Source organism: Elaeis guineensis, chromosome 13 (genome assembly GCF_000442705.2).
Source record: "Elaeis guineensis isolate ETL-2024a chromosome 13, EG11, whole genome shotgun sequence".
Classification (NCBI taxonomy): domain Eukaryota; kingdom Viridiplantae; phylum Streptophyta; class Magnoliopsida; order Arecales; family Arecaceae; genus Elaeis; species Elaeis guineensis.
In genome coordinates, this window is record NC_026005.2 from 17,654,934 (window position 1) to 17,681,561 (window position 26,628).

Below are 26,628 nucleotides of genomic sequence, written 5' to 3' on the forward strand. Positions count from 1 at the left end.
TTCACTTGGCTCAGATTTGTTATTTACCCCTTTGTTATTTCCTTTCTCAAGCCAAGTGTCGCATTTAGGACATGCTTTTTTCCGATAAGCGTCGGTATATATAACAAGGCCAGCAAGTGTCATCTTTCTTGATGGTAGGTGGAGTAGGTTTTCTTTGATTGTTTTGATTTCTAGTATTTCTGTTAAACCTAGTAGTTTGTGGTGGTGTGAAGAACCCTTGCCAATATGACCCTTATGCGGTTGATGCAATATATTCACACTCTTATCTTTCTCCTTTTCGTCCTCTCCCGAACGCATACTGAGATAAGTTGGTTGACGTTTCATATCTCCTTTTGAACATTATAAGTGGTTTTAAGGCTATTGAAAGAGGCAAGAATGGAATTTAGGATTTGGTAAACAAGAAAAGAGTTACCAATGAGTAGTTCAGGGTTAACTGAGACGGTTTGCACTACTTTGCATCCGTAGAATAAAGGCTCTAACTCCACTAACCACTTCATATCTCATTTTACACAATTTTTCATCAGTTCTCTATCTTTAGCCTTTTCAGATTTCTAGGATCATTGTCCTATGGCATCAAAGAATTTATTTTTATTTTAGCATTGGGTCTTGGTTGGCGTACTGCTTCGGAAGGACTCAGATACAGATTTTTTTTTTTTCCTTATTTTATGATATGTATGCTCAACTTATTAGCTCTCTCCCATTTTTGATAATAAGCCCCCTGTTCTGCAATACTTGCATCATCAAGAATAGAATGGCTCATTCTTACACGGCAATATCCAGGTCATCCAAAACCCAAGGCTAACTCAACACCCTCCCAACTTGCAAATTGTTCCTTGCCAAAATCTCAATAGAGTATATTTAATTATTCACAAGAATGTTTCTAATTGAAAATAAACATGATTTAATTGATACAGACAATGTAAATAGTAAAATCAATAACTCATAACAGTATTATAGCAACATCCACATCGGAGTTCAAAGTGCATCACTGCATATTCCCTTTTGAACCTCCCACTCAAGTGAAATAATAAAAAAGACTCTTTAGAGACTCATCCCCTTTGGGCAGATAAATCCCCTCAGAATTAGTAAAGAAAACCCTTATTGATTACTCACATCTCTTTGAAAATTAATCCACATATAACTCCCTTTGGGTAGGCAATAGTATGCTGTAATTTAGAAAGACAATTGTCCCAAGAATCCTTATTGAACAATCCCATAAGTCTCTATGGAGGCCCACTTTGGTAGTACCATCTATGTCGTACCACACAATTATCCAGCTAGAACAATTATAATTTTATGCACACATTCAATTAATTAACTATTAATCCATAAATTGGCACCAAAATCAAGCCATAAATTCACATTATTTTATATAGTTATATACATTCCTAATTAAAAAAATAATACTCCAGCATATACACAATTTTTTACAAAAACTATTTTTGGATTTATGCCTATACTTTCAAATTGTAAATATATAAAATACATGCACAGATAGAGAGGGTACACAATACCAAGTTATTTAAGGAGTATAAAATTAATTCCAAGTAACATGTCTTGAAGAAAAATCGCAATTCATGCTGATATATTTAAAATTTCTAATAAATATTTCCAGCACACCAAAAGTTTCAGAAATTACATGTATAAGTATAGCATGGCACGTGAGAAGGATGGTATAATGATCAACCAGAGAGGTCCGGTGCATTCAATATTTGATGAGAGCAATAAAAGCCCTAAATTGTTTCAGCATTTCACCAACGAACGAAACTCAATATCTTATTTCCAATTCCAATCATACATACTAATATAATTATTTGATGGGTCATATTTTTGGCATCTACGGCTTTAATTCCATATGTATAAAAATTTATAATAGCAATACTTAGAAATAGAACACCCAAAAATTATACAAATATGTAGGAGAACATTCTATTTATCACCTCCATTGATAAAATCCTGAAGGTAGCTTGCAACCACACACAAGCAAAGAAATTGAACAATAGTTAGGGCGACATATGATATTACTTACATGTATGATTAGGAATTTCCGCTGCCTGTTTAATTTCTATATGGTGGCTCTTGATGGGGCCCATTGTCAAGAGACATTTGTATTATGGTATTCTAGATAGGAAAAATTCTTTGTGCATGCAATGGAGAACGACATACACCATCGTGATTAACTCATACGTAGGGTCGAAAGAAATTTTTTTTTTCATGCACCGCATCCCGATTCCGATCCCGCGTGTGAGCCAATCACCGTGGATGGTGCGTGCGTTCTGCATCGTCGTGGTGCACAAAGAATTTCTTTTCTAGATAGAGAGGGGACCTAATTCTAGGTTTAATTTTATTTTTGGGTCTCCGATCAACCTATCCTACTTTGAAACAAGCCCTACACCTTTCATGAGAAATTCTTTATGCACCGCGAGCGGTGTAGAAAATCCAACATGGAGCGCATCATTTTATATAATTGGTCCAGTAGTCACTGCTTTTCATGCATATTTAATCTCTGCAGTTTTGCTTTTTCATTTAAAAATTTTGAATAATAAAAATATTTTTATTTTTTGAAAAAAATTATGATATCCTATATGCAGGATGTCATAGCATGGACATAAGATGTCATAATTTTTTTTCAAAAAATAAATATTTTTATTATTTAAAATTTTTAAATAAAAAAATAAAATTATAAATATTAAATATATATTAAAAAATAATAATTATATTGATCAATCACATAAAATGAGACGCTCGACGTCGAATTTTTCACACCTTAAGATACCACATCGAATTTTTCCACCCTAAGATACCACATCGAAAGCAATCACCCGGGTGGACCTAGGCTTAAGAGCTGCATGGATCACATCGAACTGTACTGGGCTCTAGTCGCAACCCCTAATTAAGAAAAATTCCAACATAGCCTCTACTCCTTGACAAAGTCTCCTGGACTCCCTCAGATGGGGATGGATCTGGAGTTCTTAGATGTCTGTCTTTGCGGAGAACACCACCATCATCCCGAAGGAAGTTGAGCCTCCCTGTGGCGACTACATCGACACACTCGAAATAGATATTGCCAATGTTTCGCAGAGCTCCCCTCCTTCCTCCGACCTTACTTTCATTCACGGCAATGAGGATTTTATGATGCTTCATGGTGAACTTTTGGATGATGTTGAGCCTCGTCGCCTCCCAAATGCTGGATCCACAGGGAGCTGCTCGATCACCTTCCTCGAGAATATCAGGCGATGTTGCAGAAGAAACAGAGAAAGGTTTGGCTTCCTCTGTTCCAAAGAATATTGGGCTCTAGATCCTCTTCTATTCTCTCTATTGGAGTCTGCATCTTGTCATTAAAAGTTGTCTTACATCTTCAAATATTCTCCTCGTTGCTCTTGTGCTTTAGTTGGCAAGTGCTGCTGCTCTTAATCTGGTGAAACTGAAGGTTGGTCCTTCCTCTTTGATGTCCGTAATTAGTGGGAATATTTATGGACTTTGAGACCAATTAAGAGGAGAATTGTTAAATATTTTCCCACTACCAGTGATTGTTGTGCTGTAGGTATTCAATAATCTCAATTCTGTGGTTGCATAGAACCCAAAATACTAGTTAGATCTTCACGGTTGCTTATGAGCCCTGATCACAAAGCCTTGTTCTGAAGAGAAATAAAGCAAATTATATCTACATTCCATGGGTCATTGGGGGGAGATTTTAATGCCACATGAAAGTGCAAGAAAGGAAAGGTCTCCCGCAAGCGAAAAAAAAAAAAAAAATCCAAAACTTCTCCCTCTTTCATTAGGTCTTCTCACCTTCTTGACCTCCCCCTTAAGGTCCAAAATTTTACTTGGAGTAATCACTGAGATAATCCAAATACGTTAAAGTTGGACAAATTTCTAATCTCTAGCATCTTGGACGACTTGCACTCTGACTCCTATCAGTGAGGCTTACTAAATTCTTGCACAGAACGTGTCCCGATCAAATTCTTTCTGGTGGGTCCCTCGAGCCTTTTCAGGTTTGACAAAAGCCGGTTGGTTTTTGAACAAATTTCAGAAGTGGAGGCCAAGGCTTGGGGCTTAGCTAGTTCGTATGTCCGGTTGCGGGCCAATATCCTCCTCAAATTAAGAGCGACTAGGAATTCTTTGAAGAGGTGATCAACAAAATACCAGATCCATGACACAAGCCACAAAGGAGAGATCAAGTTGCTGCTCGTTTCGGCTAAGTCGGAAGATGCGTAATTGGGTCTTGTGCAGGGGTGCTGGAGTGATCTACAAAATAAATCCAAACTGGAGATTTTTGCTCCAGCGAGGATCTTTCGATATTCAAGTCAAATTTCAGAGAACAAAGGAAGCAGCAATAAGTTCTCTAAAAGGAATTGCTTATCTGGATCCTCGGGACTTTTGTTATTTAAAGAAGAGGGTTGAGAAAACGGACTACTCCAAAATTTTGGACCATTAATCATACCATTGCAGTATTATAGCCCTCATTCGCTCCCATAAAATGAGGAGGTCGTTACTGGCAATATATTGAGTGAAAGATTTGAATATCCTTGAAGATCGTGTTTGACTTATTGGTCTTCTTAAATTGGATGAGTGGTGTCATCTCATGGTACATGAGGATCCCATCTATTAATTACATGAGCTGTCAATCAGGAGCTGAGAGTATGAGAGAGTTTAGCCTTCATATGCTCCCCACGTGGGGGTATTTATTGTTTTTGACTTTTTCTGTATGGTGTCATTTAAGTGGAGTCTTAGCTCAGCATGAAGATGGCTAAGTATAGAAATACCTCAGCTTGAATATAGTTCATCTCAGTCTCATATAGCTCAGCTCAGCATGAATATAGCTCATCTCAGCCTCATATAGCTTAACTCAGCATGAATATAACTCATCTTAGCCTCATATAGCTCAACTCAACATGAATATAGCTCAGCATGAATATAGCTCATCTTAGCCTCATATAGCTCAGCTGAGCATGAATATAGCTCATCTTAGCCTCATATAGCTCGGTTACTCCGAAATCTACATCCTGGATATAAATCTGAGGTATCAAAGTACTTTCGTAACACTGCCCCCCTACTCCTAAGTTTGAAAATCAGATGAAAGGAGTACTGCTGATCTAGGGAGTCCATCCATGCATCCCGTTAAGGCATTTTTACTCTGCTCGGTATTTTTGCTCTACTTTTCATACGAGCGGCATATTGGCTCTGCTCTTCTTGAATAATAGGCCGATTAAAGATCATTTACGTCAAAGCCGATCGAAGGCTTCTTCTAGGCCGATCGAAGGCCGATTATATCAAAGCCGATTGAAGGCTTCTAGGCCGATCGAAGGCCGATTATATCGAAGCCAATTGAAGGCTTCTAGGCCGATCAAAGGTCGATTATTGTGAACTGAGGGTCCTTTTGATTAGCCCTCATTTATTTCGAGATTAAAGATTAATGGATAAGGATTGGCCCAGATGAAGATCGACATATAAGGATCAACCCAGATGGAGATCGACAGGCGATGTTTGGACTCAGATGAAAATCGATGGATAAGGATCAGCTCGGATGGAGATCGATGGGTAAGGATCAGCTCGAATGGAGATCGACGGGCGATGTTTGGACCCGAATAAAAGTCAATGGATAAGGATCAGCTCGAATAGAGATCGACGGATGATATTTGGATCCAAATGAAAATCGATGGGTAAGGATTAGCTCGGATGGAGATCGATGGGCGATATCTAGACCTGGATGAAAATCAACAGGTAAGGATCAATTCGGATGGAGATCGATGGGTGATGTTTGGACCTGGATGAAAATCGACGGATAAGGATCAACTTGGATGGAGATCAATGGGTAAGAATCAGCATAGATGGAGATTGACAGGTGATGTTTGGATCCGGATGAAAATCAACATGTAAGGATCAGCTCGGATGGAGATCAAGGAGCTTCAGGGGTCCTCATTGGTTAGCTCTCAGCATGGTCTGACCCTTGCCTTGGTTCAATTTTGGCTTAGGAACCTGTGGCCCTGTAAGAAAAAGAAGAGAACAGATTAATGGATGGAGATTTGAGAGCCTTTTACCATGAGAAATTTCATTTGAGAGTCCTTTGATTTTGCTTAGCTTTTTATTTGCCTTGGTTTGGGCTTAGTTTTTACTTCGGTATAGCCTAATTTTGGGCTCTGATCGATTTTGATTTTCTCTTCTGCTCAGATTAGACTTCACCTCGGATCTGCATGATCTCACCTTGGATCTGCATAATTTCAGCTTGGATTTTCTAATTTTACCTCGGATCTGCAGGATTTCAGCTCAGATCTACAAATTTTACCTCGGATCTATATGATTTCAGCTTGGATCTGTAGATTCTACCTTGAATTCTCATAATTTTACCTCGGATCTGTATGATTTCAGCTCCAATCCATAAATCTCACCCCAGATCTGTATGATTTCACCTCAGATCTGTATGATTTTAGCTCGAATCCATAGATTTTATTTTGGATCTGCATGATTTTAGCTTGGATCTACATGATTTCACCTCAGATGGAGTGGATCGGCCTTGATCTGAACATCGAATCCATTTGATGTGGATCCAGCTTTGGATTGGCCATGTTCCACTGCCTCCATGCACTCTACGTACTTCATTTTTTGACTATATTGGGGGTCCATGTCTAGCATGTGGTCCACCACTTCTTCCTACAGGTTGTCCACCTGGGTTACAATAAATAAATAGATGTAACATACCTTGAGGCTGCTCATGGATGGCCATGGCAATGTTAGAGGCCAGATCTTAGCTGCGGATGATTTTGGTACTGTCGGAGGTGAGGCATATGAGCGGGGAGTGTGGAACTGCACGTGGATAATTTGGATCATCCTCGATCCCGACTCCACATTGGCCGAACTTTCGCTCTGGCTTGGACATGCCACTCAAGGGGTCTATAGTCCTGTAAGAAGGAAATAAAATTGGGGGGCTTGAGGAAAAGACCTGTTGTCCCGTTCGACTTATTTTTGATTTGGATGGGCTTTTGCTTTTATAGAGGCCTTGGATCCAACCATAGATGACCTCAGTGCAGTGGGCCCAAGGTCATTCTATCGACGAACTTATCAGGATTGGGACCTTAGTCCAGGTGAACTTGGCAGCTCGGATCCAGGCAAGCTTGACTCTGAAAGGGAGGAGGCACGAGCAGTGAGGAGAGAGTAGTTCGGATGAAGGGGCACCGAGTGGGATGAGATCGGATGGCCCAACGTTGCTAGAGGCAACCTTGGCACCATTTATGGGTGTACCACACACGTGGGAGGGCCTCGGACCCCCAGATTCGATGAGGCTCATCGCCATTGAGAGCGTTGGACAAGAGTGGAGTGACCCCAGGGCTCGAACCTAGGCGAGGTTGGCACCAACAGAGGGGAGCTTGAAGGAGATCAAGGACACCATGAGAGACAGATCTGGGCAAGGTCGTTCCAGTCTACTGTAATTTTGGATACTGCAATATTCTTTTTTATTTGGATTTTGATCTCCTTTCTTATTTGGATCCCTCTAAAAATTCAATTTTTGGATTCAAAAATCAAGAAATTTTCATGATCTCATTTTTTATTTGAGCATTGTGATCTCCTTCTCTGTTTGAGCTCACTGGACCGACACATTGAATTGATCCACACTTATCTCTGTAGCTGGCAAAAGTGGCGGTGCTAGTGGTGATGGCGACGCAGGGGCCTCGCTACCGACATGAGCTCCCTCATTTTTGGAAGAGGCATCGTTGGAACATCATGAAGCAACTTTGCGTGGCACCATCGCATGCTTTCTTTAGTGGCATGATGCGAAGATTGTGCCATTTCTCTATCTGTTGCTACTTGTTTCGACTAGATCGAAAGATGGACGACTGAGTCTTGCATGGTGGTATTGGAGTGACCTGCAAAATAAGTCCAAACCAGAGATTTTCACTCCGATGAGGATCCTCCGATGCTCAAGTCAGATTTCAAAGAACAAAGGGAGTAGCAGTGGATTCTCTAAAAGGGATTGCTTACTTGGATCCCCGGAGCTTTTGTTATTTGAAGAAGAGGACTGAGAAAACAGGCAACTCCAAAATCTCGGGCCATTAATCATGTCATTGCGGTATTATAGCCCTCATTCGCTCCCGTAGAGTGAGGTGCCTGGTGTCACTCAAGTGGAGTCTCAGCTCAGCATGAAGATAGCTAAGTACAGAAACACCTCAGCTTGAATATAGCTCATCTCAGCCTCATATAACTCAGCTCAGCATGAATATAGCTCATCTCAACCTTATATAGCTCAGCTCATCATGAATATAGCTCATCTCAACCTCATATAGCTCAGCTCAGCATGAGTATAGCTCATCTCAACTTTATATAGCTCAACTACTCCAAAATCTACATCTCGGATATAAATCCGAGGTATTAAAATACCCCCATAATAGATCAAAAGGAGGAATGATGTCCACTATCATTCTCTGTTATAGAGCTTTGACATTTCTGCATACGAGAGCTTCACTACTTTCATTAGGTGTAAGAGATTTATTGGAAGCTAGCAAAAATTCAATAGCTAAAAGAAGATGACAATAACACAGCCTTTTTTTTTTTACAAATTTGCCAACCTCCACAAAAAATATAACAGGACCGCTGAAATAGAATGGAATGGTGTTAGAATTTCTAACTGTTGCTGTTAAGGGCTTATGGCTCGTGAGATATTATTCGCTCTGGTTCATGGACCTCATAGTTTTATCTTTCAAAAGACATCTTGTATGAAAAAAATAGTTCCTTTCTATATAAATCAAAATCTCCCTGACTCACAATCAATATGTGACTAATAATGCCCTTCATTCTATACCACAACAATACTAATGCATAATAGTTAGATATGAGACAAGCTTTTGAAAGGAACATGACACTAGGGATCAAGAGAATATTACGGGAGGCAAGCTAGACATGCATCAATGTACTCCTTAGGTAAAGTTAAATGCATGCAGAATTATGTAATTAATATGAGTCAAATTTCTCATTAAGCCAAACATTAGATCCAGATTTGCTCAGGCATTCTCTTTTGCCATATACAAACCTAAAATTTTTTATGGGGTCTATAATTAGATTTGTACCTAATGATTCAAAAGTCTATGTGCCCTAGTTGAATTTTCGAGTCTCTATGACAATGCTACAAGGAAAATTACCTATATTCCATATACCTGAGTCAGTTTTCTTTTGAAGTAGTTGGAAATAGAGGTGAAAGTGGCATGGATATTACCCATCCAGTTTTGTTTTCATATCCGAATTCAATCTAGATATGGATAGAAATTTCAGAATCCAGCTAATATTCATATCTGTATCCATATCCATAAAAAAAAAATGAATATGAATATGGATAAACAACTATCTGATCCGTATCCAAATATCCAAATCTATATATAACCCTATATAATTTTATATGGCAGTTATTAACTTTTAAGAGAAATATACAATCATATAAACATGTTATTAACTTGATTTATCATTTATTTAGTGATACCATTGACTTTGTAGTCATAAAGTTTAATTATCTAAGTTATATCCATCATTATATTCATACTTTCAGTATTTCAATTATATCCGTATCCGTTTAAAATAAATATAGATATAAATTTTTACATCTGAATAATATCTATATCCGTACATGTGTTCGTTAGACAAAGCAAATATGAATATGGATATGCTGATATCTGATTCGGATTTGATTTGGTTTCAACCCTAATTGCCAAACAGAGTTCAATCAAGGCTGCATCAAATAACCAGTTTACTTGGAATGATCACATGTTACTCAGCTGTTCAGATTGTTAGCCTCTGTTAAACTAACATAACACTGTGGAGCCCAGCGCAAATTATTCTTTGGACTTTCACTGAAGAATACATGTGCTCGCCCCTTTATGCACGTCATATGCCAATTTTTTCCTTTTTAACAAGGGTTTCTTTTGCGAGTTCTGCGAACTTACTCTACTAAACTTTTTTAACAATAAATATAGCTTCACACCCCCGAGTTATAATGGGTTCCGTTCTTCCAATTTTGTGACAGCATATGCACCCTTCCAAGTTACAAGGTTCTGGCGGTCTGAGTGGTAACAAGACCGGTTAAAACACGACATCGTTTTCATCAAACGACCAAAATTCTTCCGTGTGCATGCTATCGAGGTCCCATTTCACTAATCGTTACATCATTTCTAGAAACGAAGGAAATGGAATTTCTGTTTCTTGGACCCACATCTGGCCCGGTGTTTGAATTACCTTGAACGAAATATGCAGGCACAGAAGGAGCTGAAACAGCGATAGAGTGACCACTCAGCATGAGAACAACCAATTCCATGCTTGGTCTCTTCGTTTGGTCTTCCTGGACGCAGAGTAAACCCATATGAATGCATCTGGAGGCTTCTTGCCTATCATACTGGTCACCTAGGCTTTGATCCATCAAATGCAATGCCTTCCCCTTGTTCCAATGCTTCCATGCCTTCATTAAAAGCAAGCGACATCAAGATCAACAATAAGGCTTTTCTGATGCAATTTGTGCTACTAAATCATTGGTATATATCTTTTTTTATTGATAGGAGTAAGAGTACCGAGGGCTTACATAGCTTAGGAGATTCTCAGCATGCCCTGATCCTTGGAAGTCATTGATTCGTTGACCAGTCACAATTTCTAGAACAAGAACTCCAAAGCTAAATACATCTGATTTTGTTGAGAAGTGCCCATGCATTGCATACTCCGGTGCCATATACCCACTGCATACCATCATAGAATAGTCACATGTTAAAGCGACAATGTCTTCTTGACTAGAAGAAGAAATAGATAACTGGTAATTAAGTAAAAGATCAAAATGGACAAGGATTTACAATGTTCACAAGTTATCACAACAATTGAAATATTGATTGAAATGCAGAAATTAATAAGGACTGTAACATACTATGTCCCAGCAATTTTACTAGCAGTTGCTCGTGTTTTGTTTTCATCAAAGACCTTTGCTAGGCCAAAATCTGAGATCTTAGGATTCATGCACTGATCTAGCAAAATATTATGAGTTTTCAGATCCCGATGAATAATCTTGAGTTTAGAATCTTCATGAAGATAAAGAAGCCCTCTTGCAATTCCTTTAATAATCTTGTACCTCCTTCCCCAGTCTAGCAGTCTATTTTTCATTGGATCTATTCAAACGAAGCAAAAGTAGAGTCAGTGTATGCCATTATGTCATAATGACCAATTTTTCAAAAATTAAGTAGATAAAGCATGAGATTCTTGTCTCCATGTAATAATTATCCTTTATCTAACAGAATCAATATTTGCGAAAAGAATAACATAAGAATCACAAAGCAAGATTCTGAAAAATGAGAGCTGACTAGATTTAAGTAGGTAATATATAGTATGTACAGATCTTTAGGAACTCATATGAACCTCAAAATTGAGCCTAAACTAATATCCTTTCTCACCTGTACAAGCTTAACATTTTATATCCTTTGAACTTTGGAGAATGACTTTACTCATCAAAAATTCACCTAATTAAATCAAGCCTTCTCTTAGTACTACAGTGGAATTGTTACTGGAAGTAGTGCTGGTTATAATCTAACGTGAAACCCAGACTGCCTAGACCAATGATCAACCAAAAAACAAAATAGACTAAAAGGTTGAGCAACAACCTAGCAGCTTGTCATCTGTATGAAACCAAAAGACTATTACATAGAGCAATGCCTCCAAGAAGCAATCTAACATGAAATAAAGGAACCATCTTATATGATAAAGAGTCAGCATAGGAGTCAATAGGTCATGGCTGCATTTCATTCAAGTTTCTTATCAAGTCTACTAGAAATAGTGTCATGATTGTTATCAAAGAAAAGTTCACTTAGAGATGAACTAGGACATTAACAAGGTAAACTCTACTCCAACCAAAAAACTAAAGGAGCATAAGGAATACAATTCATATTAATGATGACCATAACAGGAAATGAAAGATCACTTAGTTTTTAAATAGAATTGCTAATTAGTGATATTTGTAGCCTATGCCTGATTTGGATGTATCTTTCATACTTCCAACCAAGATTATATAGAAAAACATGTATTTAGTTGTTACTATTACGAGCAAAAACATGAGGTGAACTAGAATGAAATTTCAAGTTAGAACCAGTCAACCAACTTCCTCGCTGCTAGATGGGGGCTCAACCCCAATGATCCGAGATATTAGATGCAATCTACTACTTGTAAACTACTTGCAGGATAAAAAACATGTGACTTGGAGCCTCCTAGTTTATGCAGCAACTAGTCAAAGATAGGCATTTTATCATTTTATTTAAAATATTTGTGTTTGCCAAGTTGATGCATGGGTCAGAGCCTCCAAATCACATGACTTCCTGGTAATCACATCCAATATTAGCTCAGATTATCAGTATCAAACCCTTGTATTTCAGCAAAAACTGGTCGGATCGGACTTGAATCTGGTTGATTGAATCCTAGTCCACCTCTAAAGATAATTAAAATTATATGATATTCTATAGCAAAGGCTAGTGAAAAATACATGTTATAGTGATATATAAGGCCCTAACCATATTAGTTCTTTATTTGTAAAACTAGTGGCATTTTCAAGTTGTAAAGAGAGTGAGTTTTTCTTATGAGGAGAAGATGCAAGCTATGCGTACCAAATAAAAATTTGTCAAGGCTTGTATTATGTTGAAATTCATAGACTAGTAGCGTTTCTTCCTGTTCTAAGCAGCAACCCAGTAGTGTCACAAGATTTTTATGCTGAAGCCTAGCAAGCAAAAGAACCTCATTTTTAAACTCCAAGAGACCTTGCCTGGAACCTGCTGAAAGTCTTTTCACAGCTATTTCCTGGCCATTTGATAGCACTCCCTTTTGCAAAGTCAAAATAACAGAAGAATACATTTATGTTTAATTCAAACTGGATGGAGACCAGCCATAATATAAATTAGAAGTCTGGTGGCCCATAGAGTACTCCATTACCTTATAAACTGGTCCAAAACCACCTTCTCCAAGCTTATTTGCATCAGAAAAGTTATTGGTGGCCGTTCTAAGTGTACTCAAGTCAAATAATAGACATCCATCATTCTGGTTCTCCTCATCTCCAACATGTGGTTGTCCTGACATATGTTTTACATAAAACCATGAATTGGATTTGAGCTTTTAGCAAAAAACAAAGCACACATATTCTTCTTTGATATCTAAAAAAATTATTTTGCAGAATACTTACTTATAAATAATGTTATAGATTTTCTCCTCTTTAAACAAATGAAAATGGCAGCGAAGATTATCAGCGTACCAACCATAGAGACAACAGGAAGAACAATCATCACCGCATGGTTCCTTTTTCCTTGAGCCAAAATGATAATGTTTTTATGATCAACAAAATGATAATGTTTTAGAAATACAAATACCTCTATCTCATAGAAAAGAATCTTATAACTTATCAAATTACTGCTCAACTTCCACTGCTAAACTACCATTGATGGTCAATATGTCAAGGTGATCCAGCCATGCGCATTAATTGAAAAGTCACTAAAAAAATGGTGCACCCATATAAAAATGTCATGTGAATAATTGTTATTGAAATATGAAAGATTGCTTCTGGTGATAGTGCAATAAAAGGAAAACAAATAGAATACTATCCAAATTCTGTAGAATATGAAGTTATTATTCAAACTTTCATGTAGCTTGTGTTTATCTGAGTGTTCTGAACCATACATGTAATTCAATTCTAGCTAAACAAAATTATGTATGTGAAGTAACAAAGCATGGAATGATATAAAGTAAATGAAGAATGTGCAGGGTAAAAATTTGTTTGTCAATTGGCAACAACTATCAAAGTTGAATCCCTTTTCTCTTCTTGCATTCATTCCTTGAATTAAAATTTTCATTCTAAATACTCTACAAAATCCCTTTTCTCCTTCATACCATCCAAAACAGGGTAGCTTTCTCCACCTCACCCTCATAATTTTACTAACTTACATATTCCATTGAGCCTATGCATGACTAATCAAACATGTTTCCTATTTCAAATACTACTATACCTTTAGGACTCATTTGGATCACAGGAAGTGAAGGGGGGGGGGGGGGAGTGTGGTCAATGAGAAGTGGAAAAAATCTCTCATATTTGGTTGGAGTTTTCAAAGGAGAGTGATTAGAAAAAGATGTCACTATGAGAATACAATTCCCATATTTCATGAGAAAGAAAAACCAATGTAGGATATGAGTTTTTGGAATTCCTATGGGATGTGAATTAGAGGCTCTATTTTCTTTTCAAATATATCTTTTTAAGCTATCAAAAGATCTATGACTGAAATGAGCATTCTCTCCATCACAACATTTTAAACCCTCCACCACGATCTATGACCAAAAATATCCTTAACCATCATAATTTTTTATTTGCAAACAGTGATAATGTATAGAATAGGTAAGATCTTTTCTTATATTAAGGATATAATAGGTATTTTATATGATTTTTCTATGAAAATAGATGCTTAACCAAATATAAACTACTCAGAAATAAGCCACTTTCCCATGGTCAACCAATATACAAAATCACTTTTCTAGACATCATATTTTCAGGAATCAGCTTCCCAACCAGGGAAGAAAAATTCTTCCTATGAACTGAATGAGTCCTTAATCAAGAGAGAATTACTTATAGCTATGCAAAAGTTTATTTCAATAATTTTTTGCCCGTCTTGAGTCTCAAGACATGTGACAAATGGATTAAAGGTGAAGATTATGAACAGCATCTTGCTGTGTAGATGAAATCAACAACCCTTCACCCATAAGTGCAACTAGCATTCTAAATGTTATCAAAAAGCATTTGCAAGTAATATGGGACCAATGTAGTATGCTCTGATGCAACATTCGCAAAAGAAAATGAGTGGTACTGATCAGCAAATCTTGCCTTATTAGTCCTAACATTCAACTGGTCATCGCAATTGCTTTAAAACATGTCTTGGATGAATAAATTTTGAGGGTTTTGTGATCCGATTAGGGAAAAGAAGATTTTCTTCAACCTATTCAACTCGGACCTCTCAAAGAAAAAGATAAAAGAGAATTTTCGAAAGTAGGGCTCAAATCCCTTTTTTCTCTTTTTATTTTTTTCATTAATTAAAAACAAGGCACATAGCATCTATTTGTAATAACAAGATCTGTTCTTATACAAATTAAGCCAGATTCCACTTCTAGTTCTAATTAGGCTCATTTACCTAAAATAGACATGTCTAGTAGAAATATTCTAGAAAAGCCAAAACTCTTCAAAAGGTGGATCTCAACTTCTATATCAATTCTGTCTCGTATTGCTCCATCGGATTCTTCTCGAATTGGAAGCTATGCTTGATCAAAGTTTTATCCAAAGAAAAATTTTTAGGTTGACTAGCCTGTTTTAGGATCCAGATGAAGAAATTTCATCCTGATCGCTTGAAGCACTACCCACTTAAAGGGGAGCATTACATCGTAGATCTCAAAAAATGCTCAATTTCAGAAAAAAAGATCATCAAAATTGGACCTCGTATGACCAAGTTATGACCTCTAGAAGTTTGGTTTGCAAATTTACTTCATGATATGATGGATTTTGCTCCTGGACCCTATCCATCCCTATCCGTAGTGGCTAAAATGGTCCACATCGAGTTCTGAGATCCTCCTAGATCATTTTGTTATGTGAAATCAAAGGGTCAACCAGATGATGTCTAACTCTAAATTCTCTAACGTATTGCCACCACAATAGGTGGTGGAACCAGGGCAGCATTCTACTATCATTTTGATCAACACTTGTCTCTTGCAATTCAGTAGATACATTAGCAGCTGAATCCCTATAATCTTAGTGCATCTAAGGGGAGACAGCTAGCTTCATTTGATGGAATTATAGCAGCAAGTTATCTAGGAGTGCAAATAGGTCAGATCGAATCGGATCATGAGTGACCCCAATTCGATCTTGTTCTTTGATCGAGTCCTAATATTGGATCCGAACCCAACCCAATAGAAGATCGGATTGGATCGAATCAGGTTCATGATCAAAAATTTTATCCCATTGGATCATTTAGGTTAGATCTGGTCCATGTATAATCCGGCCCTAACCTCAGAAATTCAAATCTGGTTCGGGTCCAATTCATATGATAGGCCAACATATAAGAAGTTATAACAAAAGAAAACAAATATTTCTTTGCCTTGGCTATTAATTTATAAACAATCCACAATTTTTGATCATTAGAGCTCAATCATTATTTAAGAAAATTTTAGCATAAAATTCCACAAATGAATGAATGCCATCAAATATTATAATGACTTTGATACATTCCTATTAAGAACTAACTAAAATATAGCTATAATTTAGAGAGAAAAAATGAATACAAAAACTAACATGAAGATCATATTTAGTTTTCTGCAATATCTCTATTTTTTCTTGACAATTGAAATATTCTTTTCACTTTTGATATAGTGCTTGTTCTGTAATCCAAGTAAACAAATCATAACAAATAAATAGATTGATGGCCTTAGCCTTGATAACATATACAAGAGAAACATAATATATACTATTAGTTGGCAAAGACCAACAATCTAAGTATAAATATAATTTCTCAGAATTCATAGTTAAATTGAACAAAACTGTATAACAAATAACAATGCTATAAGAGCATTTGGAATTCTAACTCCACTCTATTTTCTCTATGGTTTACATGTTGGATCCAATACTGAATTCGGATCGGATGGGATCAGGTCCGAATTCAGTAAATCCAGACTCAACTTATCCAATTTAGAACCCAACCTGACCCTACGGTCCTTTAAAATGGATCAGATCGGATCTAAGTGGGTCGGGTCAACCCGACCCATTTGCAACCTTAAAGTTACCTTGGAAGCGTAGTATAAGCTCTCCTATCAAAAGAAAATAAATGGTTACGAAATCTCTTACTTACCCCCTTCCTTTGCTGGTGGAGTGCTAGCTTCCGATGGAGGAGGTGGCGGCGCCGCCCCAACAGACTCATTGTAGAAAGGGTAGATCTCATACCTCGTGAAGCAATTGTATGCAAAGACCAACGCTCCTTGCTTCCCCAAAATAGCTGTTGGTCTATCTCCGGCGGACACCTTCAGGCACCGATGACATTCGTCCCCAGACTGATCTCTTGTGCACTGCACTAGCCCATACAGCGTCGTCGTGGTCATGAATTCGGCCTCCCCAGTTGCGAACATCCGTGCCGACTGATACGCCGCCCGCTCCGTCAAGTTGTTCAATAGCTCGCTCACCAACTTCTCGAACCTCGTCGGTTCTGGCATGTTCCTGGGATTGCTGACGATGTGTCTGAATGAGTCGTCATCGGATGAGGAGGAGGAGAAGCTGCGGTTGGAGTAGCGGAAAAAGCAGCTCGCGGGCCAAATGGCCGCGGACTTCCCCGAGGGGCAGAGCTTGGTGATGTCGTGGTCGGCGGTGGAGAGGCAAGATTGGCACTCGTACTGGGAGACGTCAACGCGGCAGAGGGCGAGGCCGAAGACCTGGTCGGGGGGCTGGCCCTTGGACCGGGTGGCGAAGCCGGTGGAACGGGTGGCGGAGGAGAGGGAGGGGAGGAGGAGGTTGAGGTTGGAGTGGTAGGTGCTGTTGGTGGTGTAGTTGGAGTCGGTGTCGCACACGTAGAAGGGGGTCTTCTGGCTGGCCCCATAGGGGGTGTAGATGGTAGTGAAAAGGGCGGAGAGCAAGAGGATTTGGGGGAGTTTGGTGAGGAGATTGGAAGGCATTGGTGCTATGGCGTTGTCGGGAGGAGTCGAGAAGAAGAGTAAAAGGTGGATGTTGTAGGGTGTGGAGTATTTCGTCGGAGTCCGGATTCCTGCCAATAGAAGGTTGGAGTACTTAAAAAGCTTTGCCGGAAGCGATGGAATGAGCCGCTTGCAGCTTGAAATTTCTATTTTTCAAAATCTCCTGCAGGCGGAGAAAGTATTGCATGATCAGGTCCAGTGAACCAATCCAAATCCACAAAACGGGAACCCGATCTTGAATTGTTTCAATACAAAGGGGCAATGCGACCGGATCCATCTAAATACCTGCAGGCGAGATAAAAGCGGGACGGCTGATGGAGGAGACCGCCTAGTGCTGTTTTACGGCACGTGATAACCAGGAAACTTGGCTTACTTGCTTTTTTTTGCTTAGTCAATGATTATGGATCTGCAAAATAGATTAAAAAATTAATTTTGAAATAGAAATAAAGAATGGGAAAGGGATAATGATCGGGATATCCATTTCGAACTAGTCCGCCCAAGATTGAGGCGCCGAAAGGGTCAACTTCCTCCAAAATCAAATCCAAGGGCCATCTCCCTGTCGTAGTATTTTGGCGTAATCCTAGATCCCACCTAATCACTAGACATATTCCTAGGCTAGTTGAAGAATGGATCGCGGAGAGGTCAAGAGATTAGCAATATGATTATTATTTATCAGGTTACTTAATAAATTTGGTTAGCCAGGAAAAGCTGCATATTTAAGAATAAAAATTAATTAGAGCTCTTAGGTTGCTTTTGTGAAAACCCAACGGCAAGCTTTAGAGTTCATCCAATCAAATGCGTTACAATGGTTCTTGATGACTCGAAAAAATTGGGGCTCCTTCCTCGCACCATCTAATGTGATCCACATCACTTAGGAGCAAACATCCCCTTCCTCAAAATCAATTTTGATGGCACTATGTTGGATGGTGGAGCCAATGATAAGATTGGTATTGTTGTTCTTAATTCTTGCTCACTTTTTGCGGCAACAAGAGGACATCGTCTCCATGAGGCATGGGAAGATCTAATTTATGCTACCACTATCGAGAAAATATTCTACATTCCATACATAACAGTTGTTTGAGTCAATTTCTTTTGAAGCAGTTGGAAAAACGAGTTCAATCAAAGCTACATCCATTTACTAATTAGCTTATAATAATCATTAGTTACTTAGCTATTTCTAATGTTGCTGCAAGACTCCGATTTGAGATGAACGCGGTTGAGGTTGGACTCCTTCCGGCCCGAGAACTCGGCTTCTGCTTGAGGAATGGAGTGCCTAGGGGAGATTTGCAAGACAAATCCACTCTCATCAAGGGCTTTCTAACAGAGGATCTTTATTGCTCCTTGGATTGATTTTGATGATTACAAAGCATTTGAAGGGGTACTAATGATTTTCGCTTGAAAAAGACTTATTGCTTTTCAGGAGCAAAATCGTAATTTTTACAAAATTCTGATTTGAAAACATCAAGTGATAGAACAAAAGATTTGTGATCCATTGGTGAAAATTTTATTATTTTTGGACATGTATTTTGAAAGATATCCATGTTTGAAAATTTGAGTCGACCCTATGAGTCGACTCATGGCACAATGAGCTGATTGGCACGCAGAAATTTTGACTGGCACAGTCTTAGCACAGTCTGTGAGTCGACCCCATGGGTCGACCCCCAGGCATGAGTCGACCTCTGCTGTTTTTAGGCCAAATTTACAGAACCTTGATTTTCTGTTGATTTTCTGTTGTTTTTCACAGAGATCGACCCATGAGTCGACCCATGAGCATGAGTCGACCCATGAGTCGACCTCTGTGACGGAAAAGTTCCACAATGGCTAGTTTTTAACCCATTTTAAGTACTTTTAATGCTCATTTAATGTGGTCTAACGGCTCTATTTCAGTCCAGATTGTTCTCCACCATTTTTAAAGCTATAAAAGGGACAAAAAGATGGGAATCATGAAGAAGAGAGATTTTTGAAAAGAGATTTTCAAGTATACTTTTCAGCCCTAAGCAAGAGCTCACTCAAAGCATTCAAGAAGCTTTTAATTCAAGCTCACCAACTCCTCAAGTACACATTCAAGTCTCCAACCACCTTGAGAAAATCGAAAAGAGCTTCTTCTCTTTGAGTAAAGTGTATTTAAAGCCTCATTCACTCATTAAAGGAGCTTCTTTTGTATTTACTGTGCTATTGATTGTTATACTCTGTTTGAGTTATTGTTTTTTTTTGGAAGGGTTTCAAAACAAGGGAAGGTTGATCCGAACCTTGAATCGAGTGTATTGGGTTGGCTTGTACCCAAAAATAAGTGGACTAGCTTGGGATAGCTAGAGTCGGAGTTTCCGACGAGTGTATTCAGGTTGAATACAAGTTAGTGGATTGAAATTTCCAAGTAGGAGCTTGGTGAGTGGATGTAGGTGCAAGGTTGGTACCGAACTACTATAAATCTTTTGTTTGTGTTGTGCCTAATTGTCTTCTTTAGAACTTCTTTATTCTCTTGCATTCTTCTTTTAATCATTAGACTTGAATCAACTATACTCTCCCTATTTATTTAGTTATTGTTAAACATTTTTCATAAGACATAAGTTAAGTTTAAAATTTTTAGAAACCCAATTCACCCCCCTCTTGGGTTGCATAGCTAGGCAACAAGTGGTATCAAGCCCGGTGCTCTAGCCCTACTTTGATCTAACCAATCAAAGAGCTAAAGATCTATGCAACTCAAGTTGGCACTTCTCTAGCGAGGGCAGTCCACTAACGACCTTCACTTTTCAATGGGTCAACTATACCTATTAGAAAGCTCGGATGAAAATCTTCATTCAAGCACTCGACTATGATATGTGGATATCATAGTAAACGGCCCTCACACACCCACTAAATTATTGATGGTGTGAATCAGCCAAATCCGAAAAAGAGTGGGATGAGGTTGATAAGAAAATGACACAACTAAATGCTAAAGCTATGAATGTCTTGTATTGTGCTCTTGATGCAAATGAATTTAATCGCATTTCAACTTGCTTGTCTGCTAAAAAATATGGGATAGATTAGAAGTAACCCATGAAGGACTAATCAAGTAAAGGAGTCCAAAATTAACATGCTCGTGCATAAATATGAATTGTTTAAAATAGAGCATGATGAGTCTATAACTGAAATGTTTACTCGCTTTACTGATATTATAAATGATTTAAAGAGTTTTGGTAAGTCCTATTCTAACAGTGAGCTTATGAGAAAGATTCTCAGGTTCTTACCAAGAACTTAGGAAGTCAAAGTGACCGTCATCCAAGAAGCCAAGGATTTGAACATTCTACCCTTGGAAGAGCTTCTTGGATCATTGATGACACATGAGCTGAGCATGAAACAACATCAAGAGGAAGAAGTTAAAAAGAAGAGAACAATTACCCTCAAATCCATAGCTCAACCAGATGAAGAAACTGATGACACCGATAATGAAGAGCAGGATGAAGAGATGGCACTCATTAGCAGAAGGTTCAAAAAGTTTTTAAGAAAAAGGAAACAAGGAATGAGGAAGAGGCCACTCACAAAAGGGAACAGAGCAAAGAAAAGGATAAAGACCAACCCTTATCTGCTATGAATGCAAGAAATCGGGATACTTCAAGTCCGAATGCCCACAACTGAAGAAGGGTCCCAAGAAGTACAAGAAGAAGACCATGATGGTCACTTAGAGTGGGAGTGATGACTCAAGCTCCGAAGAGGAAGACTCAACAGAACAAGCCAACTTGTGCCTTATGGTACATGAAAATGAGGTAAACTCCGAAACTCCTAATGACTTTATATTTGAAGAACTTCATGAAGCTTTTTATGATTTAATTGATTAACTAAAGAAACTAGGGATAAAGAACAAAGATCTAAAATCAAAAAATTAATCTTTACTGAAACAAAATGAAGGCATTTCAATTGAAAAATTCACCCTGCTTCAAGAAAATCAAAATTTAAAGAATGAAATTGCCAAGCTAAAACCAATAGTTGAAAAATTCACCTTGAGCTCTAATAAACTTAATATGATTCTTGAAAATCAAAAGGCCGTGTATGATAAGGCTGGACTTGGCTATAACCCCTGAAGAAACAAAAGTATCTGAAAAATATCTATGTAAACTCTTCAAGTAACAAGTTTTCTAATATTACTTACTTCAAATGTGGTAGAGTAGGACATAAGTCATACACTTGCTTCTCTAACAAATCTGTAAACTCAAATGTAAAGAAAATATGGGTTCCAAAAGAACCATTATGACTAACCAAAAAGGACCCAAGAAAGCTTGGGTACCTAAAATAAAAACTTGACTTTTGCCTGCAGGTGTGTCTAGCATCCTAAGGAGGAAACAGAAAATGGTATCTTGATAGCGGATGCTCGAGACACATGACTGGTGATGAATCCCAATTCATCACACTTGATGCTAAGAATGGAAGGATGGTCACCTTTGGAGACAATGGTAAAGGAAAGATCATCGATATAGGTAACATTGGTATCACTCCCTCCAAATACATTGAAAATATTTTGTTAGTAGATGGTTTAAAGTATAATTTACTAAGCATTAGTCAATTTTGTGATAAAGGATATAAAGTTATTTTTGAATCTTCTGTTTGCATTCTAACTAGTCCTATTAATGATGGCATTAAATTTGTTGGACATAGACATGGTAATATTTATATGGTAGATTTGAATGATCTATCCAAGATAAACATGTAATGCCTAGTATCTTTGAATGCCAAGATTAATGAGACTAGTTGGCTTTGGCATCATAGGCTTGCACATATTAGTATGCATTCACTTTCAAAACTCATTAAGAAGAAATTGGTTCTTGGTTTGCCAAAATTGAATTTTGAAAAGGATAGAATCTGTGATGCATGCCAACTAGGTAAACAAACAAGAGTTTCATTTAAATCTAAAAATATTATTTCAACCTCTAGACCTTTAGAGCTATTACACATGAATTTATTTGGACCTACTAGAACTACTAGTCTAGGAGGAAAATGATATGGTTTTGTAATTATTGATGATTTCTATCATTTTATATGGATTTTCTTTTTGGCACATAAAGATGAAACTTTTCAAGTTTTCTCTAAATTTTATCGAAAAGTCACTAATGAGAAAGAATTTTCAATTCAAAATATTCGAAGTGATCATGGAACCGAATTTGAAAATCAAGAATTTGAAAAATTTTATGATGAAAAAGGAATATGTCACAATTTTTTAGCACCTAGGACACCCCAACAAAATAGGATAATAGAAAGAAAAAATAGAACCCTAGAAGAAATGGCCCGTACCATGCTATGTGAAAGCAATCTTTCAAGATACTTTTGGACGGAAGCTATTAACACAGCATGTTACATTTTAAATTGTGCTTTGATTAGACAAATTTTAAAGAAAACCCCCTATGAACTTTGGAAAGGAAGAAAACATAATATTGCATATTTTCATATTTTTGATTGCCGATATTTTATATTAAATAATGGTAAAGAAAGACTTGAAAAATTTGATGCAAAATTGATGAAACAATTTTTCTTGATTACTCCTCCTCTAGTAAAGTCTTTAGAGTGTTTAACAAGAGAACCTTAGTAGTAGAGGAGTCAATACATGTTGTCTTTGATGAAACTAACGATCTTCCTTCAAGGAAGAATGAAGTTGTTGATGATGCAAATCCTCTTATAGAAGGAATGAAGGAGATCACTCTGAAAGATTCTACAATTCAAGATGATGAGGAACATGAAGACAAACAGGATGAGGGAGGTGAAGAACAACAAGAACAATCTCAAGGTACAAATGACCTACCCAAAGAATGGAGGTATGTTCACAATCACCCTAAGGTGCTAATTATTGGTGATCCTATGCATGGGGTAAGAACTCGTTCTTCACTTAAAGATGTATTCAATCATTTTGCTTTTGTCTCTCATCTTGAACCTAAAACTATTGAAGAAGCTGAAAAAGATTATAATTGGATTAATACAATGCAAGAAGAACTTAATCAATTTGAAAGAAATAATGTATGGACTTTAGTATCAAGACCTAAAAATTATTCAATAATTGACACAAAATGGGTTTTTAGGAATAAATTAGATGAACATGAAAATGTAATAAGAAATAAAGCAAGATTGATTGCTAAAGGTTATAATCAAGAAGAAGGAATTGATTTTGATGAGACCTTTGTACCTGTTGCTAGATTAGAGGCAATTAGACTTCTACTTGCATATGCTTGCTTTATGAAATTTAAATTATTTCAAATGGATGTCAAAAGTGCCTTTTTGAATGGATATATTGCTAAGAAGTCTATGTAGAATAACCCTCAGATTTTGAAAATCATGCTTTTCCTAATCATGTTTTTAAATTAAATAAAGCTCTATATGGTTTGAAACAAGCACCCAGGGCTTTGTATGAAAGGCTAAGCAAATTTTTACTCGTTAATGGTTTTTCAAGAGGTAATGTAGACACAACTCTTTTCATTAAAAGAAATCAAGATGATATATTAGTTATACAAATATATGTTGATGACATTATTTTTGGGTCTACTAATGAATCTCTTTGTCAAGATTTTGCAAAGCTCATGCAGGGGGAGTTCGAGATGAGTATGATGGGAGAACTTACATTCTTCCTCGGACTCCAAATCAAACAAACAAAGAAAGGAATCTCCATCACCCAAAGCAAGTACACAAGAAAATTACTCAAAAGATTTGGAATGGAGAACTCCAAAGCAATTGGCACACCTATGAGCTCTTCATGTAAGCTTGACAAGGATGAAGAAGGTAAAAGTGTAGACTTAAAATATTATAGAGGTATGATTGGCTCTCTATTATATTTAACTGTAAGTAGATCTGATATCATGTTTAGTGTTTGTCTTTGTGCTCGATTTCAATCTAATCCTAAAAAATCTCACTTGAATGCTGTTAAAAGAATCCTTAGATATTTGAATGGTAGTCAAACTCTAGGATTATGGTACTCTAAGGACTCACTAATTGATTTAATAGGATATTCAGATACTGATTTTGCTGGATGTAGATTAGATAGAAAAAGCACTAGTGGAACTTATCAATTTTTTGGAGTTAACTTAATCTCCTGGTTTAGCAAGAAATAAAATTCGGTAGCACTGTCTACGGCCGAGGCCGAATACATTGCAGTCGGAAGTTGTTGTGCTCAAATCTTGTGGATTAAGCAACAACTCGAAGATTTTGGTATCAAACTTAATGAAACTCCCATAAGATGTGATAACACTAGTGCCATAAATCTTACTAAAAATCCAATTCAGCATTCTAAGTCGAAACATATTGAAATCAGGCATCATTTTATAAGAGAACATGTTCAAAACAAAGTCATAATTCTTGACTATGTTTGTACTGAAAAATAATTAGCCGACATCCTTACAAAGGCCCTAAGTCAAGATAGATTCTGTGAAATTAGGAGAGAACTAGAAATCCTTGATCCATCTGCTTAAATATCTCTCTAATCCCAAGGGTTCAATGTCAAAAACTCTTTGAACTCAATTCTCATCATTTCTCTTGGGCTTAAAAACTCAAAATTATTATTCTCATAATTGATCATTGAGCAAATTTTCTTCTCCTAAAGTTTCAAATTTTTCAGAAATTGTTCATCATTTTTTCTGAATTTTTGTGAACCATGAGTCGACCCCTAGGGTCGACCCAATGGCAAACTTGTAGTTTTGGCCAAAATCCCATGGGCTCTCTTTCTTTTTGATTAAAATCCCATTCATTGAGCCGACCCATTCCACCGTCTTCTTCCTCCCTCCAAAACCTTAAGTCCCCTTCTTCTTCCTCTCCAAATCCAAGTCCTACCCCCAAGATTCTTCTCCCATCACCCCTTACACCTCAAACCAACCCTTAGGATTCAAGTTTTTCCCCGTTTCCTCCCTTGTTTGGAATGGATTGAGCGTGCCCTAGCTTCCACCCTTCTCCTCCAAATTGGAGTATCACTCCTCCAAAAATTCCTATCCTTCCCCTAAAATCCCTCTATCTCTTCACACATTTTACCTCCTAAGACCCTTGCTTGCTCTGGTGGTGGAAATGGCTCCAAAAATGAAGCTCCCACAAAGAAGGAAGTCGGTCCGCGAGTTGGAAGAAGGCGTGCGCAGGAAGAGACAGGCTTCTCAGACCTCATCAGCTTCCATCTCTGTTTCGGCATCTGCTCCAGGTTCTTCTCGGTCTCCATTAAGCTCCAGTAAAATTTTCTTATCTATTAGAAATGTAGAACGCAGGAAAAATGTAGATTTCAGATTTTTTAAAAAATAGGGGTTCTCCATTGGTTCAAAAATCAAAGATCAAGGTTGGGGATTCTATTGCTCACTTAACGAACTTACCTATGTGGATTTGGTTAGAAAATTTTATCTGAACTTGAGCTATGGCAATGGAACAATAACATCCACTGTTAAGGGTATAGATATCTGTCTAGATCCTGTACTTTTGGGAGAGATTCTTCATTTGCCCTGTGAGGGATCTCAAACATGGAACTTCCAGTCAAGGAAGAAGGAATTAATATGATTTTAGGAGGAACCTTCTCGGGAAGCCTAAACAAACTAGAAGCCAAGATCCTTTCCATTGAGATGAGGATACTACATCAAATGGTAACAAAGATTTTCTTCTCTAGAAGTGGTAGACATGACCTCCTCTCAGGCCGAGACATCTGCATCATGTTTCATGTGATTACCCAAACCCCCCTAAACCTCCCAGCATTAATGATAGAAGCTATGAGGGAAACCCTGAATAGATCCAAGGCACATCTGCCTTTCGGTATGGCCCTCACTTTGGTATTCAGGAGGTTTGGAGTTAGTTTTGAGGGGGAGGCAGCAGCTAGGCTTTCTCACTCTGACACCATCAACCAACATACTTTGCACCGCATGGGATTTACTAAGACAGATGGTGGTTGGACTAAAAGTGTAGAAGAGAGAGTTGAGGACAGAGCTGAGGAAGAAGGTCCTTCATCACCCC

General features: G+C 37.7%; 2 protein-coding genes across 2 annotated transcripts; both read right to left on the minus strand.

The window, feature by feature from the left end:
• Window positions 1-9,970: 9,970 nt before the first annotated feature.
• LOC140853347 (cysteine-rich receptor-like protein kinase 10) lies at window positions 9,971-17,322 on the minus strand. Its single transcript, XM_073247857.1, has 7 exons — window positions 16,869-17,322; window positions 13,178-13,297; window positions 12,931-13,067; window positions 12,609-12,819; window positions 10,889-11,126; window positions 10,556-10,706; window positions 9,971-10,435 (listed from the first exon to the last, which is right to left on the minus strand). Exons 1-7 carry the CDS (start codon window positions 17,224-17,226, stop codon window positions 10,115-10,117), a joined length of 1,536 nt encoding a protein of 511 aa, XP_073103958.1. The 5' UTR covers window positions 17,227-17,322; the 3' UTR covers window positions 9,971-10,114.
• LOC140853110 (cysteine-rich repeat secretory protein 38-like) lies at window positions 17,264-17,682 on the minus strand. Its single transcript, XM_073247205.1, has 2 exons — window positions 17,332-17,682; window positions 17,264-17,287 (listed from the first exon to the last, which is right to left on the minus strand). Exons 1-2 carry the CDS (start codon window positions 17,680-17,682, stop codon window positions 17,264-17,266), a joined length of 375 nt encoding a protein of 124 aa, XP_073103306.1.
• Between the last annotated feature and the right edge of the window lie 8,946 nt (window positions 17,683-26,628).

Excerpts from the sequence above, each read along its gene's own strand:
- LOC140853110 (XM_073247205.1), bottom strand. The coding sequence starts at position 17,682 with ATGCCTTCCAATCTCCTCACCAAACTCCCCCAAATCCTCTTGCTCTCC. Across the intron at positions 17,288-17,331 it reads GCCCCTCGGGGAAGTCCGCG|CTTCTCCTCCTCCTCATCCG; the intron begins GCCATTTGGCCC and ends CTCCAACCGCAG.
- LOC140853347 (XM_073247857.1), bottom strand. The coding sequence starts at position 17,226 with ATGCCAGAACCGACGAGGTTCGAGAAGTTGGTGAGCGAGCTATTGAAC. Across the intron at positions 13,298-16,868 it reads TCCACCAGCAAAGGAAGGGG|GAAAAAGGAACCATGCGGTG; the intron begins GTAAGTAAGAGA and ends TTTTGGCTCAAG. Across the intron at positions 11,127-12,608 it reads CCTTGACAAATTTTTATTTG|ATCCAATGAAAAATAGACTG; the intron begins GTACGCATAGCT and ends TCGTTTGAATAG.